The sequence below is a fragment of the Rhineura floridana genome, chromosome 1, assembly GCF_030035675.1.
Source record: "Rhineura floridana isolate rRhiFlo1 chromosome 1, rRhiFlo1.hap2, whole genome shotgun sequence".
NCBI classification, from domain to species: domain Eukaryota; kingdom Metazoa; phylum Chordata; class Lepidosauria; order Squamata; family Rhineuridae; genus Rhineura; species Rhineura floridana.
In genome coordinates, this window is record NC_084480.1 from 80,913,174 (window position 1) to 80,933,012 (window position 19,839).

Consider the following 19,839-nt stretch of genomic DNA (forward strand, 5'->3'; position numbering starts at 1 on the left):
AAGAGGATATTATCTATGCATGCACATACCAGAATTCTTCAGAATCATAAAAAACATGCCGAATGTGGGTCTATATTCAGAATTTATCTTAATGAGAATCTCAACTTTCATGTGCTTAGGTTTCTTAAAAAGAAAGAAAGAAAATTTCTACCCTATGGCTGTTAAAATGTCATGGGCACTGCCTGTTAAAATCTCAGGAGCCAGAGGCTGAATAACATTTCCAATAAAAACAAGTGTTCTGCATAGATCTTTGTCCCTGTTCTATGACCATCAAACCCAAACTAAAACAATAATAACTTCATAATACATTATGAAAAATAAAAATACATCATACTAATTTGCTTAAACTGTATAATATATTGCCTTTAACAGGGATTTATTGATTGATTGCAGAATACATGCAACTCTGGTGAAGAATAATTTCTGTGAGGAAGAATAATGAGGAAGGGCAACAATATGTTTTTTTAAAACGATTTAAAGTGTTTTTAAATTTGTATATTTGTTTTTAATGTTTTTAATTGTTGTGAAGCTCCCAGAGAGAGCTTCGGCTATGGGGCGGTATACAAATGAAATAAATAATAATTAGGAGTTTGGGGGCAAGGTGCCATCAGTACAGTGATGACACTCCACTCTATTTCTCCATAATATCTAAATCAGAAGAGGCCATGCGGGCCCTGGACTTGTGCCTAATTGGAGTGGTGGGATAGATGAGGGAAAATAAGCTGAGCTTAAATCCTAGCAAGATGGAGGCACTGTGGGTTAGTGGTTCCTGTGTCTGAGAAATTGACTGCCCTGGATGGAGTTGCCCTCCCCATGAATGAGCAGATACACAGTCTGGGGTGCTTCTGTAGCCAGCTTTGTCACTAGAGGCCCAGCTTGCCTCAGTGGCTAGAACTGCCTATTATCAGCTGTGCCTGGTATAACAGCTATGACCAATCTGGACAGGGAGAGCTTAACCACAGTAGTTCAGGCATCGGTGATTTTGAGATTGGATTACTGCAATACAATCTATGTGGGACTTCCCTTGTGCTTGATCCAAAAACCGCTGTTGGTACAGAATGTAACACCTTTGCTCAGAGATCTGCACCAGTTGCTGATGTTATGGGCAAAGTTACTGTTAGTATATAAAATCCTTAACATCTTGGGACCAGTTTACTTTTGGGATTACCTTACACCATATGTTCCACCGCTTCGATCTGTGGAACTTGTAGTGTTACAAGTTCTAGTATGGTAGCACCCACATTTTGGAACTCCTTGCCTTTTCACATCAGGGAGGCACTTTCACTGTGTTCTTTTCAATGCCTGCTTAAAACATGCTGCAGGGATGAGACTGTGCTGGGACCATCAAGGGGCAAGCATTTCCACCTGCCTTGCCCCACCCCTCTGCCTGGGCCTTATCAGGAGGAGCTGCAGGCTGAGTCGTGCTGCTGCAGGGATGAGACTGTGCTGGGACCATCAAGGAGCAAGCATTTCCACCTGCCTTGCCCCACCCCTCTGCCTGGGCCTTATCAGGAGGAGCTGCAGGCTGAGTCGTGCTGCTGCAGGGATGAGACTGTGCTGGGACCATCAAGGGGCAAGCATTTCCACCTGCCTTGCCCCCCACCCCTGCTCTTAGTGACATTTGTTTGGGGACTGTCCTTTACCAGGAAGATGAATGTTTTTGGTTTGCTGTTCCTGTTTTTTTAGCTTTTCCGTTATTGTTAGTTTTTATTGTTAGTCTCTTAATGTTTTGATGTTTGCATGTTCTGCTTTGTACGTCGCTTAGAGTGGCTGACAATTCAGCCAGATAAGCGACTAATAAGTCGAATAAATAAATAAATAAATAAATAAGCATACCCAGGCATGTGATACCCTCTGTTAATTTTAATTATCTTTTAAATGTTTTAATTACTTTTTTCAACTATTTTTATTGATATTTTTTGTAAACCACTTAGACGTTTTATTACAATCTAGCATTATATTAATTTTGATTAAAAATAAAAATAAACCATCCAGAGAGCTTTGGCTAGGGGGCGGTATATAAATGTAATAAATAAAATAAAAAAATAAAAAACAAGAAGCAAGGACAGCAAGATAAGACAGAAGAGCTTCTGTCAAAAAGGAGGGATAGTGTTGGTCCTGGAGAAGTGCTCCCATACTGTTCCTTAGTTCTATCTGTGTATGCTGATTAAAATGATGTGTTTGGCAAACTCTAAAACGACGTGATCATGTATAATTATACTCTATATAACTATACATAATCACGTATAATATATATGTACTCCTCTAGGGTGCACATCTTAACATGGTGAGGGGGGTTGAGAATGTCAAAGAAGCAGACAGCAATGAAGTCAGGAGTCTAGACCAAGAGGCTAGACTCCTAGCAGGGGTACCCAAGGCGGAATGGTCAAAGCTGAGACACCAGACTAACGTGTATCCAAACTCAGAGGAAGGCAATGGTAAACCACCTCTGAATACCTCTTACCACGAAAACCCTATGTACAAAGTATCCAAAATTCAACACGAGATAGTCCTGCAAGATGAGACCTCCAGGTCAGAAGGCACTCACCAAGCTACTGGGGAAGAACAAAGGACAAGTACTAGTAGTGCTGTGACTAAAGATGCAGCTGGGTCAAAGCTGAAAGGAAGCCCAGAGGCTGATGCGCACAGATGCGAAAGGAGAGTCCGGAGTTGAACGACGCACACAATAGGAACATGGAATGTGAGAAGCATGAACCAGGGAAAGTTACAAATTGTCAAGCAAGAAATTGAACATATCAACATTATAATACTTGGCATGAGTAAATTAAAATGGATGGGAATGGGACATTTTCAATCAGGCAACTACAAAATATTTTATGCAGGAACAGAGAAATTTAGAAGAAACAGGGTTGCTTTAATAGTGAGAAGCAATGTTGCAAAAGCAATCAGAAGCTATAATGCAAGGTCTGAGAGAGTGATATCAAGGACATTAAATGGGAAACCTGTTAACCATCATCCAAGTCTACACTCCAACGGCAAACACAGAAGAAGAGAAATTGGAGAGATTTTATGCAGAAGTACAGGAAGAAATTGATCACACACCAAAACAAGATGTGCTAATAATCATGGGGGACTGGAATGCAAAAGTAGGTAACAGAAGAACTAGGAATTATGGGGAAATGGGGCTTCAATATACATCCAAATTCCAAACAAAGGGGATCCCAGGAAATGCACTAATTATCGAACTATTGCCTTCCTATCCCATGCAAGTAAAGTAATGCTCAAGATTCTACAAAGGCGCTTACCATATATGGAGCAAGAAATGCCAGATGTCCATGCTGGATTTACAAAGGGAAGAGGTATCAGAGATCATATCGCAAAGATACGTTGGATAATGGAACAGACCAAGAAATTTCAGAAGGAAATCACCCTGTGCTTTGTAGATTATAGCAAAGCCTTTGATTGTGTAGATCATGAAAAACTATGAAATGCTTTAAAAGAAATGGGGGTGACACAGCATCTGATTGTCCTGATGCACAACCTATACTCTGGACAAGAGGCTACTTTAAGGACAGAATATGGAGAAACCGATTGGTTCCCAATCTGAAAGGATGTGAGACAGGGGTGTAATTTATTACCCTATTTGTTTAATCTATATGCAGAACATATCATACGGAAAGCGGGATTGGACCAAGATGAAAGAGGTATGAAAACTGGAGGGAGAAATATCAATAATTTAAGATATGCAGATGATACCATACTACTAGCAGAGACCAGTAATGATTTGAAACAAATGCTGATGAAAATTACAGAAGAAAGCACAAAAGTAGGACTGCAGCTGAACGTCAAGAAGACGAAAGTAATGACAACAGAAGATTTATATAACTTTAAAGTTCACAATGAGGACATTGAACTTGACAAGGTTTATCAATACTTTGGCACAGTCATTAACCAAAATTGAGACAATAGTCAAGAAATTAGAAGAAGGCTAGGACTGGGGAGGGCACCTATGAGAGAACTAGAAAACGTCCTCAAATGCAAAGATGTATCACTGAACATTAAAGTCAGGATCATTCTGACCATGGTATTCCCGATCTCTATGTATGGATGTGAAAGTTGGACAGTGAAAAAAGTGGATAAGAGAAAAATCAACTCATTTGAAATGTGGTGTTGGAGGAGAGCTTTGAGCATACCATGAACTGCGAAAAAGACAAATAATTGAGTGTTAGAACAAATTAAACCAGAACTATCACTAGAAGCTAAAATGATGAAACTGAGGTTATCATACTTTGGACACATAATGAGAAGACATGATTCACTAGAAAGGACAATACTGCTGGGAAAAAGCAGAAGGGAGTAGAAAAAGGGGAATGCCAAACAAGAGCTGGATTAATTCCATAAAGGAAGCCACAGATCTGAACTTACAAGACTTGAACAGGGTGGTTTATAACAGATGCTGTTGGAGGTCGCTGATTCATAGGGTTGCCATAAATCAAAATCAACTTGAAGGCACATAACAACAATATATGTACTGTATGCACTGATATTGTGAATATGTAGACAAATAGGGTGACTTTTCCTTTCACTTAATAATCCTGTTTTACTTTTAGAGAACATTGATATTATGATAAAGGTAAAGGTGTCCCCGCACTTGTAGTGCGAGTCGTTCCCAACTCTTAGGGTGACGTCTTGCGACGTTTACTAGGCAGACCGTATATATGGGGTGGGATTGCCAGTTCCTCCCCCGGCCTTTCTTTACCTCCCAGCATATGCTGGGTATTCATTTTACCGACCATGGATGGATGGAAGGCTGAGTGGACCTCGACCCCTTTTACCAGAGATTCGACTTCCTCCTTCCGTTGGAATCTAACTCCGGCCGTGAGCAGAGCTTCGGCTGCGTTACCACCGCTTACCCATCTGCGCCACAGATAATACACATTAACAGAAGAAATGAATTGTTCCCCTAACGTTGAAATTGTGATATTTTGTGTGTCATTTCTTACCTAGTGTAAAGGTACATCCAGCTGTTTTGTATAAATGTACTCATTTTCATTAGAGGCAGCTTTGGTTCCTAGCCAGGCAGCTTAACATGGGAAGGAAAATGATGCAGGGAAGGTGAAGCAGGTAGACCATCAACAGTCAGGAATAACAAATGGAAATAAGTGGTCAAAGCCTGCAAAAGAAACAGTCTTGGGTCTTTGTATTACAAGCCAATGCTGACAGATGGTGGGAGTGATTTTTAAAATAGTGTAAGGAAATGTGTAGGCGGGAGGAAGGAAGAGGGAAAATTGAAGGAAAGGAAGATCTTTATAAAGTGCATCTGGTTTCTACAAAATAGCATATTGGTGTCCCACCTAAAATACTTTTGCATTTTCCAGATCCTTTACTGTGCCAATATGAGCATTTGCTTTTTGTGGATATAGCAAATATAGACTGTATGTAGGATGAAGCAAGGTGGATGCTTTCTGGCTCTGACTTTGTCAGCAGCAAAGCTCTAGAACTGAGAAGTGAGTTAGTAATCTAATGTCCTTTGAGCCAGGAAATTATCCAATTAAATATCCCACAGCTGGACTTGTGCTGTCAGTTTTGTTCTGCTTTTTAAGGAAGTTGTTCTGAAAGTGAAAGCAGTAAAAAGGAGATGGCTGCATTTTTACACAATCACTAGCTTTGCCACATGGCCTGAAACAGGGAAATAAATCATTGCTGGGGAAATTTAGTAATTTATCCTTATAAAAGTAAACATTAGCCAGGGTTTATTGGAAAGAAGGGAAGAAGTAGAATTCACAGTGGGAAAGAGCTGTTGATTCTTGGCCCTCTGCTGGTGTAGGGACAGCTGTTTTCCAAAATACATTTTTCCTACATGCAGATAATACCAGTGTTAGGGAAAATATGTGCACCATAACTTGTTAAAAGTGGCACAGTTTTTATTTTGCAGTGAGTTACAGCTGAGAAAGTTTTGGCAAAATCAACTCATTACACATTACAAGTGACATTGTAAAAGTTTGTTTTTCCCTAATGCAGAAATTAACTAATAAGAAAAGACCTGCTGACTTAAACCAAGGGTCCAACTTTTAGGGAACCCACAATCAGACAACAGCCTTTTCCTGTTTTTGTCACCTAGGAACACTGCTTCCTCTGAGCATGGAAGCTCCATTTAGCTTCCGTAGCTAAAGGGTGATAGCTTTTGTTAGACATGACCTCTATGAATTTGCCTAATGCTTTTTTGAGCCATCTTAAATTCACTATGAACATAAGTGTTATCTTTATTGAGTGAGGCCATCTAATTCATCATTATGTTTCAACAGTGGTCAGCCAGACACTGATCCCCACAAGGAGGTTATATAGGTGCTACCCTTTCTCTGTCCTCTGGCAATCTGCTAATAAAACAGGGAGGTTCCATCTAATTATTATATAGAACAGGTGCAGATAGAAGGTTATAATAATTTGTGGTAGACTGGCATGTTTTTGACCCTCCTGCCACTTTAAAACAATTCCAACAATAAAAAGGCCTTTCCCCTCTAAATTTAGGGGTTAGCATTCCTGATCTGTAGTAATTTGTATTTATAGTTATACATCCTATTTGTACTTAACATGTGAAGGTCATCCCAGTGTATGATGGGGTGCAGCAGGTGAGTGGCTCTGCCCCACCTCCTGAGCCATGATTTTATATCTGGCTTCCACTGATGGGCCGCAGATTCCTTAAAGGTGAAGTAGAATCTACAAGCCTAAAATATGCACACATCTGATATAGGATGTACACCCAGGTAGAAAAAAGCATGAGTGAAGAAACCCACTGAGCTGCACCTGTTCATAGCCTCCATGATACAAAGTACTACAAATGAATGGTCAAGGCTTGTGTGATGTAACAGCATTACTTGGGCCTGGACCTAGATGACAGACTACTCGGAGTATAAGCCACTCTTGAGCTATCTAGCTGAAAAGTGGGGTACAGTTTTGTTTCTTAAGATGGTTCACTAAACTTTGTGTTCTCCAGTTATGGCTGAAGGATCAGTAATTATGGGCTTGGATCCAAAATCGTCTTGTGCAAGCCGATTTATGCAAATGTATGCAAGCTTATTATTTTAAAAAAATGACTCTTACGAAATTGAGCCAACAATATTCAATGTGTTCCCCCTTTTCTGTGCCTATTTCTTTCAGGATCTTCAAGTTTCTATGCATTCATCCCCCAAGGCTGAGGTTCCTCACCCAAGCCTTAAAGACTTAACTGTAGTCTAGGTTTTCATGAAATAGAGTTCACTTCATGAGATGTCATATTTGATTAAGACTCTTTGCTGTTTTATTTTTAACAGTAGTTGTAGTACTTGTAGGTTTTGAAAAACTACTGTGAGGATGCCAATTTGGTGTGTATTACTGAGACCTGGGTGGGTGAGCTGGGAGGAGTTGACCTGGGTGGGTGAGCTGGGAGCTTTGCCCACCTGGATACTTGGTGCAACACCAGCACAGGCTGCAGGGACGGGGAGAGGAGTTGCTGTGGTCTATAGAACTTCCATCTCTGTCACCAGGAAACCACTCCGTCTTGGAGCTGGCTGTGAGGGTCTGCACTTGGTGTCAACCCAAGTAGACAGTAAACTAGGGTTATTGCTGGTGTACCATCCACCCTGCTGCCCAGCAGCTTCTCTGACTGAGCTGGAAAAGGCCATGTCGGCTGTGGTATTGAAGGAGCCCAGAATGATAGTCCTGGGTGATTTCAATGCCCATGCTGAGGATGTCTCTGGTGTTCCAGTTCAGGACTTCATGGCCTCCATGATGACTATGGGACTGTCTCTGGTTGTCACCAGTCCAACCCCTAGGGCAGGGCACATTTTTGATTTGGTTTCTGCTCCAGGTGGAGGAAATGGTGGTCTGGAGATGGAGGGGATGTCACCCCATTGTCATGGGCAGACCACTTCCTAATGAAGTTTAGCCTTACAGCTCTAATCTTCCCCTGCAGGTGTGGTGGACAGATTAAGATGGGCCATCCCATCCTCCAGAGACTAATGGAATCCACTGGATTCCTGAATGCCCTGGGGGAGTTTCTAGTAGCTAGAGCAGGTGACTCTGTTGTGGAACAATGAGATAAGAGCTTGCAAAAGTTACTTTTTTAAACTACAGCTCCCATCAGCCCCAGCCAGCATGGCCACTGGATTGGGCTGATGGGAGTTGTAGTTCAAAAAAGTAACTTTTCCAAGCTCTGAATGAGATGCATCCAGCTCGTAACACAATTGCTCCTGAGCCCCCTCTCCGGCATTGTGGAGCCTGGTTTTTTTTTTTTTTAATTGCATTTGTATACCGCCCCATAGCCAAAGCTCTCTGGGCGGTTTACAACAATGCAACTATGGAATCCAACTATGGAAAAAGGAGACCATTATTTCCAAAACTAAGAACGTTCAGGTCAGTTTTGAAAGAAACCAATAATTGTTGATCTGGAACAATTTATTACTAGTCAGCAGTATTCTATTACAAATTCCACTCATTTATTTAAAAGTGCAGCTACGACAAGATGGGAGCTCCAACTGATTAAGTGCTACTGAATGTCCAACTGCTTTGTTTGCCATGTTTATCCTCTTAGCTATGGAATAAGTGAGATTTAAGGGGCTGTCTGTGGTTGTGATCAGTGTTCAAATGTTTGCTTGGATGATTTGCAACTTGGTACACCAGTGAACTAAGGGCAATGAAACAGGCTGGACAATGGCTAGAGCGCAAGTGTCAAAAGACATACTATGAGGTTGATTGGGCATGAGTAAACATCATAACTATGCCTACTGTTCGGTGGTGAGGGTGGTGAAGAAGGCCCACTTCTCTACCTCCATCGCATCCTCAGGTAGCCATCCAGTGGAGTTTTTTTGTACTGTCAGGGGTCTGTTAATATCAACTCCAGGAAATGGAGTTTTAGACCCTTCAGAAGCCCACTATGAATTGTTTGCAAGGCATTTTAAGGGTAAAGTTGCTCGCCTCTGTAGCAATCTTGATGCCCCATCCACATCTACTGTAGTCCCCAGTGAGGTGTCCAGTGCAACGTCTACTGCAACTTCGAGGGATCAGTGTCATGTGTAATCACATGGACAAGGTGGTTGCGACGATGTGGCCAGCAACTTGTTCTCTCGACCCTTGCCCTTCTTTAGTATTAAACAGGCACCATCGCTGTTATCTTTTTGGTGCCTCCTGAAGACCTTCCTCTTTCAAGAAGCCTTTTAAGTAGAGACCTTATCTCAGTCTGTGTCTGTATTGGAATTGCTATTTATGATGTTTTTAAAGTTGTTTTTTAAAGATGTTTTGCTTTAATATGTTTTAAAGTCATTTGTTATGATGTTTTAAACCCCTTTTGGTGTTTTTGTTTGCTACCTTGGGCTCCTTCTGGGAGGAAGGATGGGATATAAATTGAATAAATAAAATAAAAATAATAAATAAATAAAATAAACTTAGTGAATTAGTACTATGGGGCATGGCACAATGGAGGGATTCTACTAGTGGGTCATTCAGTATTTGTTGTTATGTGCCTTCAAGTCAATTATGACTTATGGCGATGCTATGAATCAGTGACCTCCAATAGCATCTGTCATGAACCATTCTGTTCAGTTCTTGTAAGTTCAGGTCTGTGGCTTCCTTTATGGCAGTGGTTCTTAACCTTTTCCACTGCCAGAACCCCCTGGATTTCCAAAATATGCTCTCGCACCCCCTGAAAAAATACTGTTCATTTTTTAATTTTATTTTATTTTAAAGTGTGTTTTAGCCTAACTTAGCTAAGATAAATGAATTTTTAAAATCTCTTGAACAACCCCTTGGACCCCTAGAAAATGTGTCTCGCACCCCCGGGGTGCAGCGCCCCAGGTTAAGAACCACTGCTTTATGGAATCGATCCATCTCTTGTTCGGCCTTCCTCTTTTTCTACTCCCTTCTGTTTTTCCCAGCATTACTGTCTTTTCTAGTGAATCCCACTGAACTCAATAAACATGCAAATGATCAAACTTGTCCTGCTCCTCCCCCTCCTGCCTGCTCCCCTCCCCTCTGCCCCTCCCCCCCTCCTCCTCCCCATCCCATGGTCAGTTTCACCTATCCTAAGCATGATTGCAGGGGAGTAAATCACATTGAACTCAAAAGCATGCAAATGATCAATCCATTCTCAGCATACTTGGACAGGATCCCATTTCTTACCTCCCGGATTAAAAAGCAGAGAAATTCATGAATAGGCAAAAAACCTTGCGGTTTAAGAATATACCTATAGCCCACAGATATGTCTATCAAACTTTAAAAAGTAAGGAAATTGGGCAGCTATAGTGAATGCACCAGGGGAGCAGGAGACCTGACCTCCTCTCTGAGATATTGTACTGCCCTACAAATTTGTCAAAATACAAACACCATTTGGGTTGGTCTTTCACAGTCCAATCCACTTCCTGTGTAGCTTGGAAGAATTTGGTAACATGTGCCTTTGATCATATGGTGAGTGGTGGCAACACCTGCAATCAGCCCAAATAATAGAAACAAGACGTATTGTGCTGATCTTGTTTTTGCAGGGAGGAAGCAACATTATTAAGACAGTTGATATAGTTCAGATAGTCACTTTAAATATGTCTGATTTACTTTGCAATTTTAATGAAGTTTCCGATAGGAAATCATGTTGTTTTGTTTCTGTGAATATGTGCAGTACAGCAACACTTTGCAAAATTTACACTTAAAAAATCCAGAAATAATTGTAGAATAATTCCACTGACTATTCTGCAGAATAGTTTCCAGTGGACATCAGGAATGTGTCAATTTGCACAAGATAAAACAGTGGGAGGTGAAATATATTCTAGCAAAATTCTAGGTGTGCTCTATGTTTTTAATTGACCGAGCCCACCTTGCCTTAAATGAAGTGGTGTAAACATAGCAGGCTGAAAACATGATCCTCTTTTTTCCTACAGCTAGAGTCATTGCTGAAGTAGCAACATATTGTAATGTCTGATTTTACATCAAACTGCAGTTTCAGATTCAACTGTTAATGCACCCAAAATAGAAATAGAACATAACCTCCAATTTGAAACACAAAAGGCTGTCTTCACCATCGTATGACACTGACCAATAAAAAGGCTTTGCATTTAATAAAAAATAAATTTGACACAGATTTCTAGGATTAATAATGAGGGAAATAAAATTTTCTAGATTAGATTCTATGTAGAAACATTAGTAACACAGGAAAGAAGCAAAATAAGAAGAACACAAACAAACATACGAAAATATAATTCTCCATCTTTGGAGATGGCAGGTTTTGCTACCACTCACCATATGCTCAGAGGAACGTTACGAAATTCTTCCGAGCTACACAGGAAGTCGATTGGACTGTGAAAGACCAACCCAAATTGTGTTTGCATTTTGACAAATTTGTAGGGCAGTCAGAGAGGAGGTCAGGTCTCCTGCTCCCCTGGTGCATTTACTATAGCTGCCCAATTTCCCTGCTTTTTAAAGTTTGATAGAAATATCTGTGAGCTATAGGTACATTCTTAAACCGCAAGGTTTTTTGCCTATTAGTGAATTTGATCTTTATATTCTTCTGGGATGTTATTTAAATTGTATTTTGGCATTATGATCGTTTTGTTGTTCTTTAGCTTAACTCTGGTTTTAGATATTACCAGTTCATGATCTGTACTGCAGTCTGCTCCTAGTCTTGTTTTTGCAGAAAGTAAATGTAAATGTAAATTTAATTTTTAGGTCGCCTATCTGGCCGAAGCCACTCTAGGCGATGTACATATTAATTTCAATAAAATACAATAAAATACAGTAATTACAATAAAATACAATATAATCAGCAGTAACAAAAATAACAACATATACAGTACACAACAACGGGCATTCAGTATGTAATTAGCCCATCCCGGTGGTCCCAAAGGCCTGTCCAAACAGCCACGTTTTTAAGGCTCGGCGGAAGGTATCCAGGGAAGGGGCATGCCGAAGATCGAACGGGAGGGAATTCCAGAGAGTGGGGGCCACCACCGAAAAAGCCCTCTCTCTAGTCCCCACCAACCTAGCTGCTTTTGTTGGTGGGATTGAGAGAAGGCCCTGCGTGGCTGATCTTGTCGGGCGGCATAATTGGTGATTCTGGAGGTGCTCCTTCAGATAAACTGGGCCGAAACTGTATAGGGATTTAAAGGTTAACACCAACACCTTGAATTGGGCCCGGAAAACTACTGGAAGCCAGTGTAGATTGAATAATACTGGCGTAATATGATCACAGCGACGACTGTTTGTAAGTAAACAAGCCGCCGCATTCTGTACCAGTTGAAGTGTCCAGACCGTTTTCAAGGGTAACCCCACGTAGAGCGCATTGCAGTAGTCTAATCGAGAGGTGACCAGGGCATGTACTACCAGTGGGAGCTGATGAACAGGGAGGTAGGGTTGCAGCCTACGTATGAGGTGTAATTGGTACCAGGCTGCCCGGCTCACTGCCGAAATCTGAGCCTCCATGGACAGCCTGGAATCAAGAACAACCCCAAGGCTGCGGACCTGGTCCTTCAGGGGTAATTGTACCCCATTAAACCTCAGGTCAACAGGACCCAACCTTCCTCTGTCTCCCACAAGCAGCACCTCGGTCTTGTCAGGATTTAGCTTCAGCCTGTTCCTTCTCATCCATCCACTCACGGATTCCAAGCACTTGGACATGGTCTCCACAGCCAACTCTGGTGAGGACTTAAACGAGAGATAGAGCTGAGTGTCATCTGCATATTGGTGACACCGCAGCCCAAATCTCCTGATGATGGATCCCAGCGGCTTCATATAGATGTTGAATAGCATGGGAGAGAGGATAGAACCCTGTGGCACTCCACAAGTGAGAGGCCAAGTGTCTGAAACCTCATCTCCCAATGCTACCTGTTGATGCCTGTCAGAGAGAAAGGAATGGAACCACCATAGAACAGTCCCTCCTATTCCCAGTCCTTCCAGGCGATCCAACAGGATACCGTGGTCAACGGTATCAAAAGCCGCTGAAAGATCCAGGAGGACAAGAAAGGTGAATTCTCCCCTATCTAATGCCCTCCTCATATCATCCACCAGAGCGACCAAGGCTGTTTCAGTTCCATGTCCAGTCCTGAAACCTGATTGGTATGGATCCAGATAATCCGTTTCATCCAAGTGTGCTGACAATTGGTCAGCCACCACTCGCTCAATGATCTTGCCCAAAAATGGCATATTCGAAACTGGGCGAAAGTTGTTCAAAACTTGGGGATCCAAGGAGGACTTCTTTAAGATAGGCTTTATAATTGCCTCCTTGAGGGCCAGTGGCATTACACCCTCAGCTAAGGATGCGTTTACCACCGCCCTAATCCCTTCGCCCAGTTTCTCCTTGCAATTCACAAGGAGCCATGATGGGCAAGGATCAATCAGACAAGTGGTAGGCTTCACAGATGAAAGCACCTTGTCCACTTCCTCAGAAGGGAGAGGCTGAAACCGATCCCACTGGACCGGATTGCAAGTGGTCAACTCTGGTTCATTCACTGCATCCACGGCGTACGGAATCGAGCTCCTTAGGTGTTCGATTTTATCAGCAAAGTGCTTTGCCAATTTGTCACAGGAGGTCTTAGAATGCTCCAAGGGTTCCTGAGCAACTGGACCGACCAGGCTTCGGACCACTTGGAACAACCTCCTGGGACAGCACTCTGTGGATGCAATAGAGGCAGCAAAGAACTCTTTCTTTGTCACCTTTACTGCCACCTGGTAGGCAGCTACTGCTGCTCTGACCTGTGTCCGAGCACCTTCGAAGCGAGATTTCCGCCACCGGCGTTCTAGTCGTCTCACCTCTCGCCTCAGATTACGCAACCGGGGTGTATACCATGGTGCTATCTGAGTTCTGTTCAGGGGGAGAGGACGTTTCGGGGCAACCCGGTCCAATGCCCTAGTGATCCCCTCATTCCACTCCATCACCAGGGTTTCAACCGAGCGACCTTCAGCAGGTTCCAATTCCCCAAGCGCAGTCAGGAATCCATCTGGATCCATCAAGCGCCTGGGGCGGACCATTCTAATAGGTCCTTTACCCCCGCAGAGGGCGTGTGGCATCGAGAAGTCTATATTCACCAGATAGTGATCTGACCATGACACAGGGGTAGAAGAAATAGCCCCCAACTTCAGAACACTTCCCTCCTCTCTCAGGACGGGGCGGTCGGTACACAAGCAGGATCCCTAAACTGCCCTTCGGGCCCAACCTCCAGTACATGCAATCAACAAACTTGGTCCTCAGGAGCGGAGGTCTGGTAAAAACCAAAGATTCCCGATAAATGACTGCCACACCCCCTCCCCGCCTTCCCACCCTCGGCTGCTGTGCGTAGCGGAAACCTGGCAGACACATGGCCTCAAGAATGGGAGCTGAGGCCTCGTCCAGCCAAGTTTCCGTGACACACACCAGGTCTGCGCATTCATCCAAAATCATATCATGGATGATAGATGTTTTTTGTGACACAGAAAGTATGGAACTTCTCCATCTTCTGCTACAAGTTATATAATTAATTTGATTCCTATATTGACCATTTGGTGATGTCCACATGTACAGTCTTTTTGGTTGCTCAAAAATGTTTCTTCTTAATTTCTCATTTCCTGCATAAAATATTTTGTAGTCGCCTGACTGAAAATGTCCCATTTCCATCCATTTTAGTTCACTCATGCCAAGTATTATAATGTTGATACATTCAGTTTCTTGCTTGACAATTTGTAACTTTCCCTGGTTCATGCTTCTCACATTCCATGTTCCTATTGTGTGCGTCGTTCAACTCTGGACTCTCCTTTCGCATCTGTGCACATCAGCCTCTGGGCTTCCTTTCAGCTTTGACCCAGCTGCGTCATTAGTCACAGCGCTACTCATAGTTGTCCTTTGTTCTTCCCCAGTAGCCTGGTGAGTGCCTTCTTACCTGGAGGTCTCATCTTGCAGCAGTATCTCATGTTGCATTTTGGATACTCTGTTCATAGGGTTTTCGTGGTAAGAGGTATTCAGAGGTGATTTACCATTGCCTTCTTCTGAGTTTGGATGCATCTTAGTCTGTATCTATAGTCTTAGAGTGATGCGATAAAGCAAACAAATGAGCAGAGGATGGAATCTATTTAAACAGCTTTCTGTCTGCTATGATGAATGCCCAGGCAATTTTATCTTTGGATACTCTGCTCTACCTCCTCAAGTGGCTATGACTGAAATAGACCTAGACTGGGTCCACCTAAGCTTAAGTGAATCCCCTAAACTATCAAATGAGGAGCTAGCCTCAAAACAAAAAGGATTTTTCATAATTATTAGTTTTTTCATTTTGAATGTATCATTTTTTCATTAATTTTTTTTTATTCAAAGTTTCAAAAAACAAAAAACAAAACAAAAACAAATTAATAACTAATACAATAAAATAAAATGTTGACTTCCGATTTGTCGCAGATCAGTTATAGGTCTATAATATATAACAAACCTGTCTCTTAATATATTACAAAATCACTTTCCTCCGGTAGTTATCTTAATTAATCATCAAATCTCATTAACATCACTTTATTCTTTCCGCAAAAAGTCAAAGAGAGGTTTCCAGTCCTTGAGAAATATATCCATCGATTTTTCTCCAAATAAACATGTCGATTAATCCATCTCATCAAGTCTGCTAGGTCCAGTAATTTCAATAGCCATTCTTCCATTATCAGTGTTAATTCCATCTTCCATCCTTGCATCCATAATAATCTTGCTGTCATAGTCATAGTCATATAATAAGAGTCTGATGGGAATTTCCTTCCTCACAAATATTTCCTTGCCATCAATTCTGAATGTGTTACTGAAATGTTGTTGTAAAGTCATATCTCTGTTCCTCTTTTTTACGAAATGTACTAGCACATCTCTTGAGAGTTTTTCCATTGTCACATATCTGTAATTAATTCTATAAATTTTCTCTATTTCAAGCTCCATCACATCATTCCAGTCCAGAATTTTTTTCGAAACATTGATAGCTTTATCTCTGATATCTTCATCAATTTCTTCAGGGACAACGCTGAATTCCAAACAGTAATCTTTATCTCTAAGGTCCATAAACTCCAAATCTTTTTCCAGTTCCACATTTGATATATCTGTTCCAATCTCCAGGACTTGCATCTTCCCTTTAATTTTTCTTTCTTCTTCTATTGCTTGTCTAGTTATATGTCTGATCTCATCAACCTCCTCTCTCATAAAATCCCCTATTTCTTTCAGCTCCTGCTTCATTTTGCCAAATTCAATTTTCATCTCTTGTTTGCCATGTCTAAGTTCTTGTTTCGTTATCTCAATCTCATCCATTATTTTCTGAAACATACTTACTTCCAGGGTCTCAGCCACTTTCTTAATTGTCATTTTTAAAACCAAGAAGAAGGAAAAAACCCTTCAATTTCCAATATAGCACTATTCCCAAGCAAAGAGCAATTTATTTCTTTTTCCAGCAACAAAGGAGTTAATATTCCAAACCTGATGACATCATAATGTAGACAGCACAAACTGCCTTATCTCTTATGTGTCCAAGAATGCAAAACAAATTTAGTTCACAGCATCCAAATAGTTAGTGGCATAAAGAACAAGCAGATTCGTCAAAATGAAGTAGACCAGAAAAAATAGTCCCAGACATATAATACTCAAAAGTTCATATAAATCAAAAATTTTCTCCTCAGATTAGATATCTCTCATCCGTTTGTATCTTTATAATTCTCAATTCCAGGCCAGCTTTTTGCAATAAAAACAAAGATAAGCTATTTCGATTTCCTTCCGCCTTAATTCCGTGTATAGAAGAGAAAAGTTATAACTCACCCAGGGATTCTTTACTGCTGATTCTTTGAATGTATCATTTTGAGCATTGACCATGTGGGATAAAAACCAAAACAGAACCCATTTAAAAGTGAGTGTGTATTCTAACTAATGAAAGTTTGATCCTTAAACTATAAATGTGGAAAATGCAAAGGTTCATTTGCGGGAATGGCTACAGTCGAAACAGAGAACACTGATATTTCCACATTTCTGTAAGTACAAAGGAACTCTATGCACTCCATCCTTTAGTATAAAATATACTGCTTGTCTCCTTTTAGCTCTGATCCATAAGCCCCAGCTATCCTTACCATCTATTTAGTGTTATTTGCTCTTAACAAGCAGACAGTGTTCTTCAGAAAAAACTTCAGGAGGTAGCTTGCCCCAATTTTCCTTCCCATTTGCAGGCAAGAGAAAGTTATAGGGAACTAATTTCAAGTTTGCTGAGAGTTCAGTTTTAATTGGACAAAGGTAAGCTAATTGTTGTGAGTCCCACAGCTCCAGCAACTGCTCCTTAGGATTCTAAGCTTGCAACTTACACCAGATTCACTGCTAGTAATAAATAATGTATACAAGGCAGGCATCTTTCAGAAGGTACAATAGAGTGATCACAGTGTTTCCACAGGGATTAGAAGCAATTTGTGGAACAGAGACCTCCTTTGTTCGTTTTAGTATTTGTATGCGCTATTTTTGTGCAACTTTTAAATTATAAATACGGAGCTTTTGTCTCGGTGATGTTGAGTGAAAACTATCATTTCTCTTTTAGTGCATCCACTGACAGTTTTTCTCTTAAGGAAAAAGTGGGTTTAACAATTTAATATTTCTTTTCAGGCAGACGGTAGAACGTGTGACATTACAGAACCAACTCCAGCAACTTCTGGAAATACAGAGATCAGAGAGCAAGTCACTGCCAACATCCCCAAGGTAACTAGACCAACTGGAGTGAATTCCAATGTAGTTTGAATTGGACTCTTTTCATAGTTATTGCATGAGAAGGTCAAGCTCCAGCTAAAGATACAGTCATTTACGCTGTGAAAGAATAAAAAGCAAAATGTCATATGATGGAAATCATACCTTTTTAATTTGGCAGGTGTAAATGCTGGACTTTGAGAGTTTAAATGAAATTAACTATCCTACATTGTTCAGTATGATTTATTGTGGAACCTTTAGATGACTCATAGACATCACAGGAAACATCTTGTGAACTTCTAAAACCTGTCCGTATGGTGGCCCATTGTAATCTTACACTCTCAGTAATTCATAAAGGCTTTTGCTGGCAAAATAAGCTTGGCAGGTAGACGCAGTATCTGTGTGCCATAAAGGTGACTTGTCTTCACTCTCTAATATAAATAGCACCAAAAGCATAGGTATAATTATACATTTCAGTATTTTAACTTCAGAAGCTACTTGACCTCAACTCAATAGAGGAATAAAAACTTCCATTGGCTAAGGAGCAGCAATAATAATTTCTGTCCCTGCTGCAGATTTCCCATGTGAGTTGGGCCACACTCTTTGGAGCATTGTGTGGCAAAGACATAAATATAACTTACAATAAGAAGCATGAAAGTAAATTTATTTAACAAACACACTGAAAAATGTGCAGAATGTGATCCCCACTGCTTTGGGATTACAAGGGGCAATCCAGTATACTTCACATATACTTACTTCCCGTGCTTGGAACTGGTGAGTAATGCAGTGCAGGATTATAGCCACAAAGCAGTTTCTGTTAAGAAGCTGGTGTAGTTTCTCAAACAAACGATTCACTGATTCCAGTAAAGGCTGCAAAAGCTGTACCAGTCATTACTTAATATTTAATACCATTTCTCCTAAGTGATCAAAGTACATCACATGTTTCATCTCAGTAATCCTTACAAGAGCCTTGTATCATTATATTTTAAATATATAAAAGCATTATTATATTACAGAAGAGGATGGGGGCTGAGGCTGAGCGATAGTAGCTTGTTGAGGGCACCCAGTGAATTTAAAGTTGAGCTGAGATTTGAACTGGAGACGTAATACTGACTTTGATGGATCAAGTGGTCCTTGCCCTATTTAAAGTGGGAAGTTAGAAATGTGAACCTCGATTGTTTCACTTGAATTATGCATGTCCATTAATAAGCATTCCAGCATGGGATGTGGCACCTGGCCTGGCATTTGGCTTCTTAGCATCATTTGTATTTTCTTTAAAGGGAATTTTCTGTCTATATGATCACGGGGGCAGATTAAATACTGTGCTGGCAGTGTTTACAGAAGGGAAACGGTCCTCGGCTTCCTTACTCTCCTTCCCTTTCTCCTTCTCCTTCCCTTATTCATTCCTGTCTTAAGTATTCATGAATCCATTGTTCAAATTTAGAAAATGTAAACATAATTGAATTATCTGTTCAGTTATTTCTGAAATTGCATTTTTTGAATATCAGCTGCAGTCTTAAGCACCTCTACTTAGATGTAATAATATTGAAATAATAGGATTAGAATAGGAGCATCCGAGTATCATCAGCTTCGCTTGAACACATTTCCCTTAACTGTATATAAAATTGCTTGTCTACTAGTTTTATCTAAAACTTCTGATGAAACCTGTGATTCTGCCACCATGCAACCTGTCAGACAGAGGAGGGTTTTTTTTACCTTTTTTGCCATCTTATAAACTAGCAGTGTCCAATAGTTTTTCATATTTGCCAAAAATGTGGTGAATGTGTCAACATTTTTACCACATGATGAAAAAAATTAACTGAGTTTTGAGGGCAGAAAAATACACAGTAATGTTTTGAATTATTTACTGATAGAATTAGTGAGAAATCTGACATATCTTTTCATTAAGTAGTTCAGGAAAATTGGGCATAAATTCAATACATCACAACTCCACCTCCAAATTTTTGACCATTATCTGTGATCTATATTTTGATTTCACCATTTTTACCACAGAAAAAGTTGATTCAGAGAGCTGCATTGAACCAAAAATTGAAAATGGTTTTGGAACAACTGCATTTAGAACCATGAACTTATTTTGATTTAAAATATGAGTCAATATCATAACAATTGAATCATCTTTGAAGTATTGAATGCTTTGAAGTAAAAGCACACGTGTCTCAAAAAAGTGCCTCTCCAAAGAAAGACGTCTCACAAGCTCTTGA

The 19,839-nt window shown here is 40.7% G+C and overlaps 1 protein-coding gene across 4 annotated transcripts in view; it reads left to right on the top strand.

Annotated features, from left to right (window-relative positions):
- The window catches only part of SNCAIP (synuclein alpha interacting protein), a 161,919-nt gene that overhangs the window by 126,803 nt on the left and 15,277 nt on the right, over positions 1–19,839 (top strand). For all 4 annotated transcript variants that reach the window (XM_061624847.1, XM_061624835.1, XM_061624826.1 and 1 more), the window contains one exon: positions 17,540–17,632. In XM_061624847.1, coding sequence (XP_061480831.1) covers positions 17,540–17,632 — 93 coding nt within the window. The remainder of the gene's footprint in view (positions 1–17,539; positions 17,633–19,839) is intronic.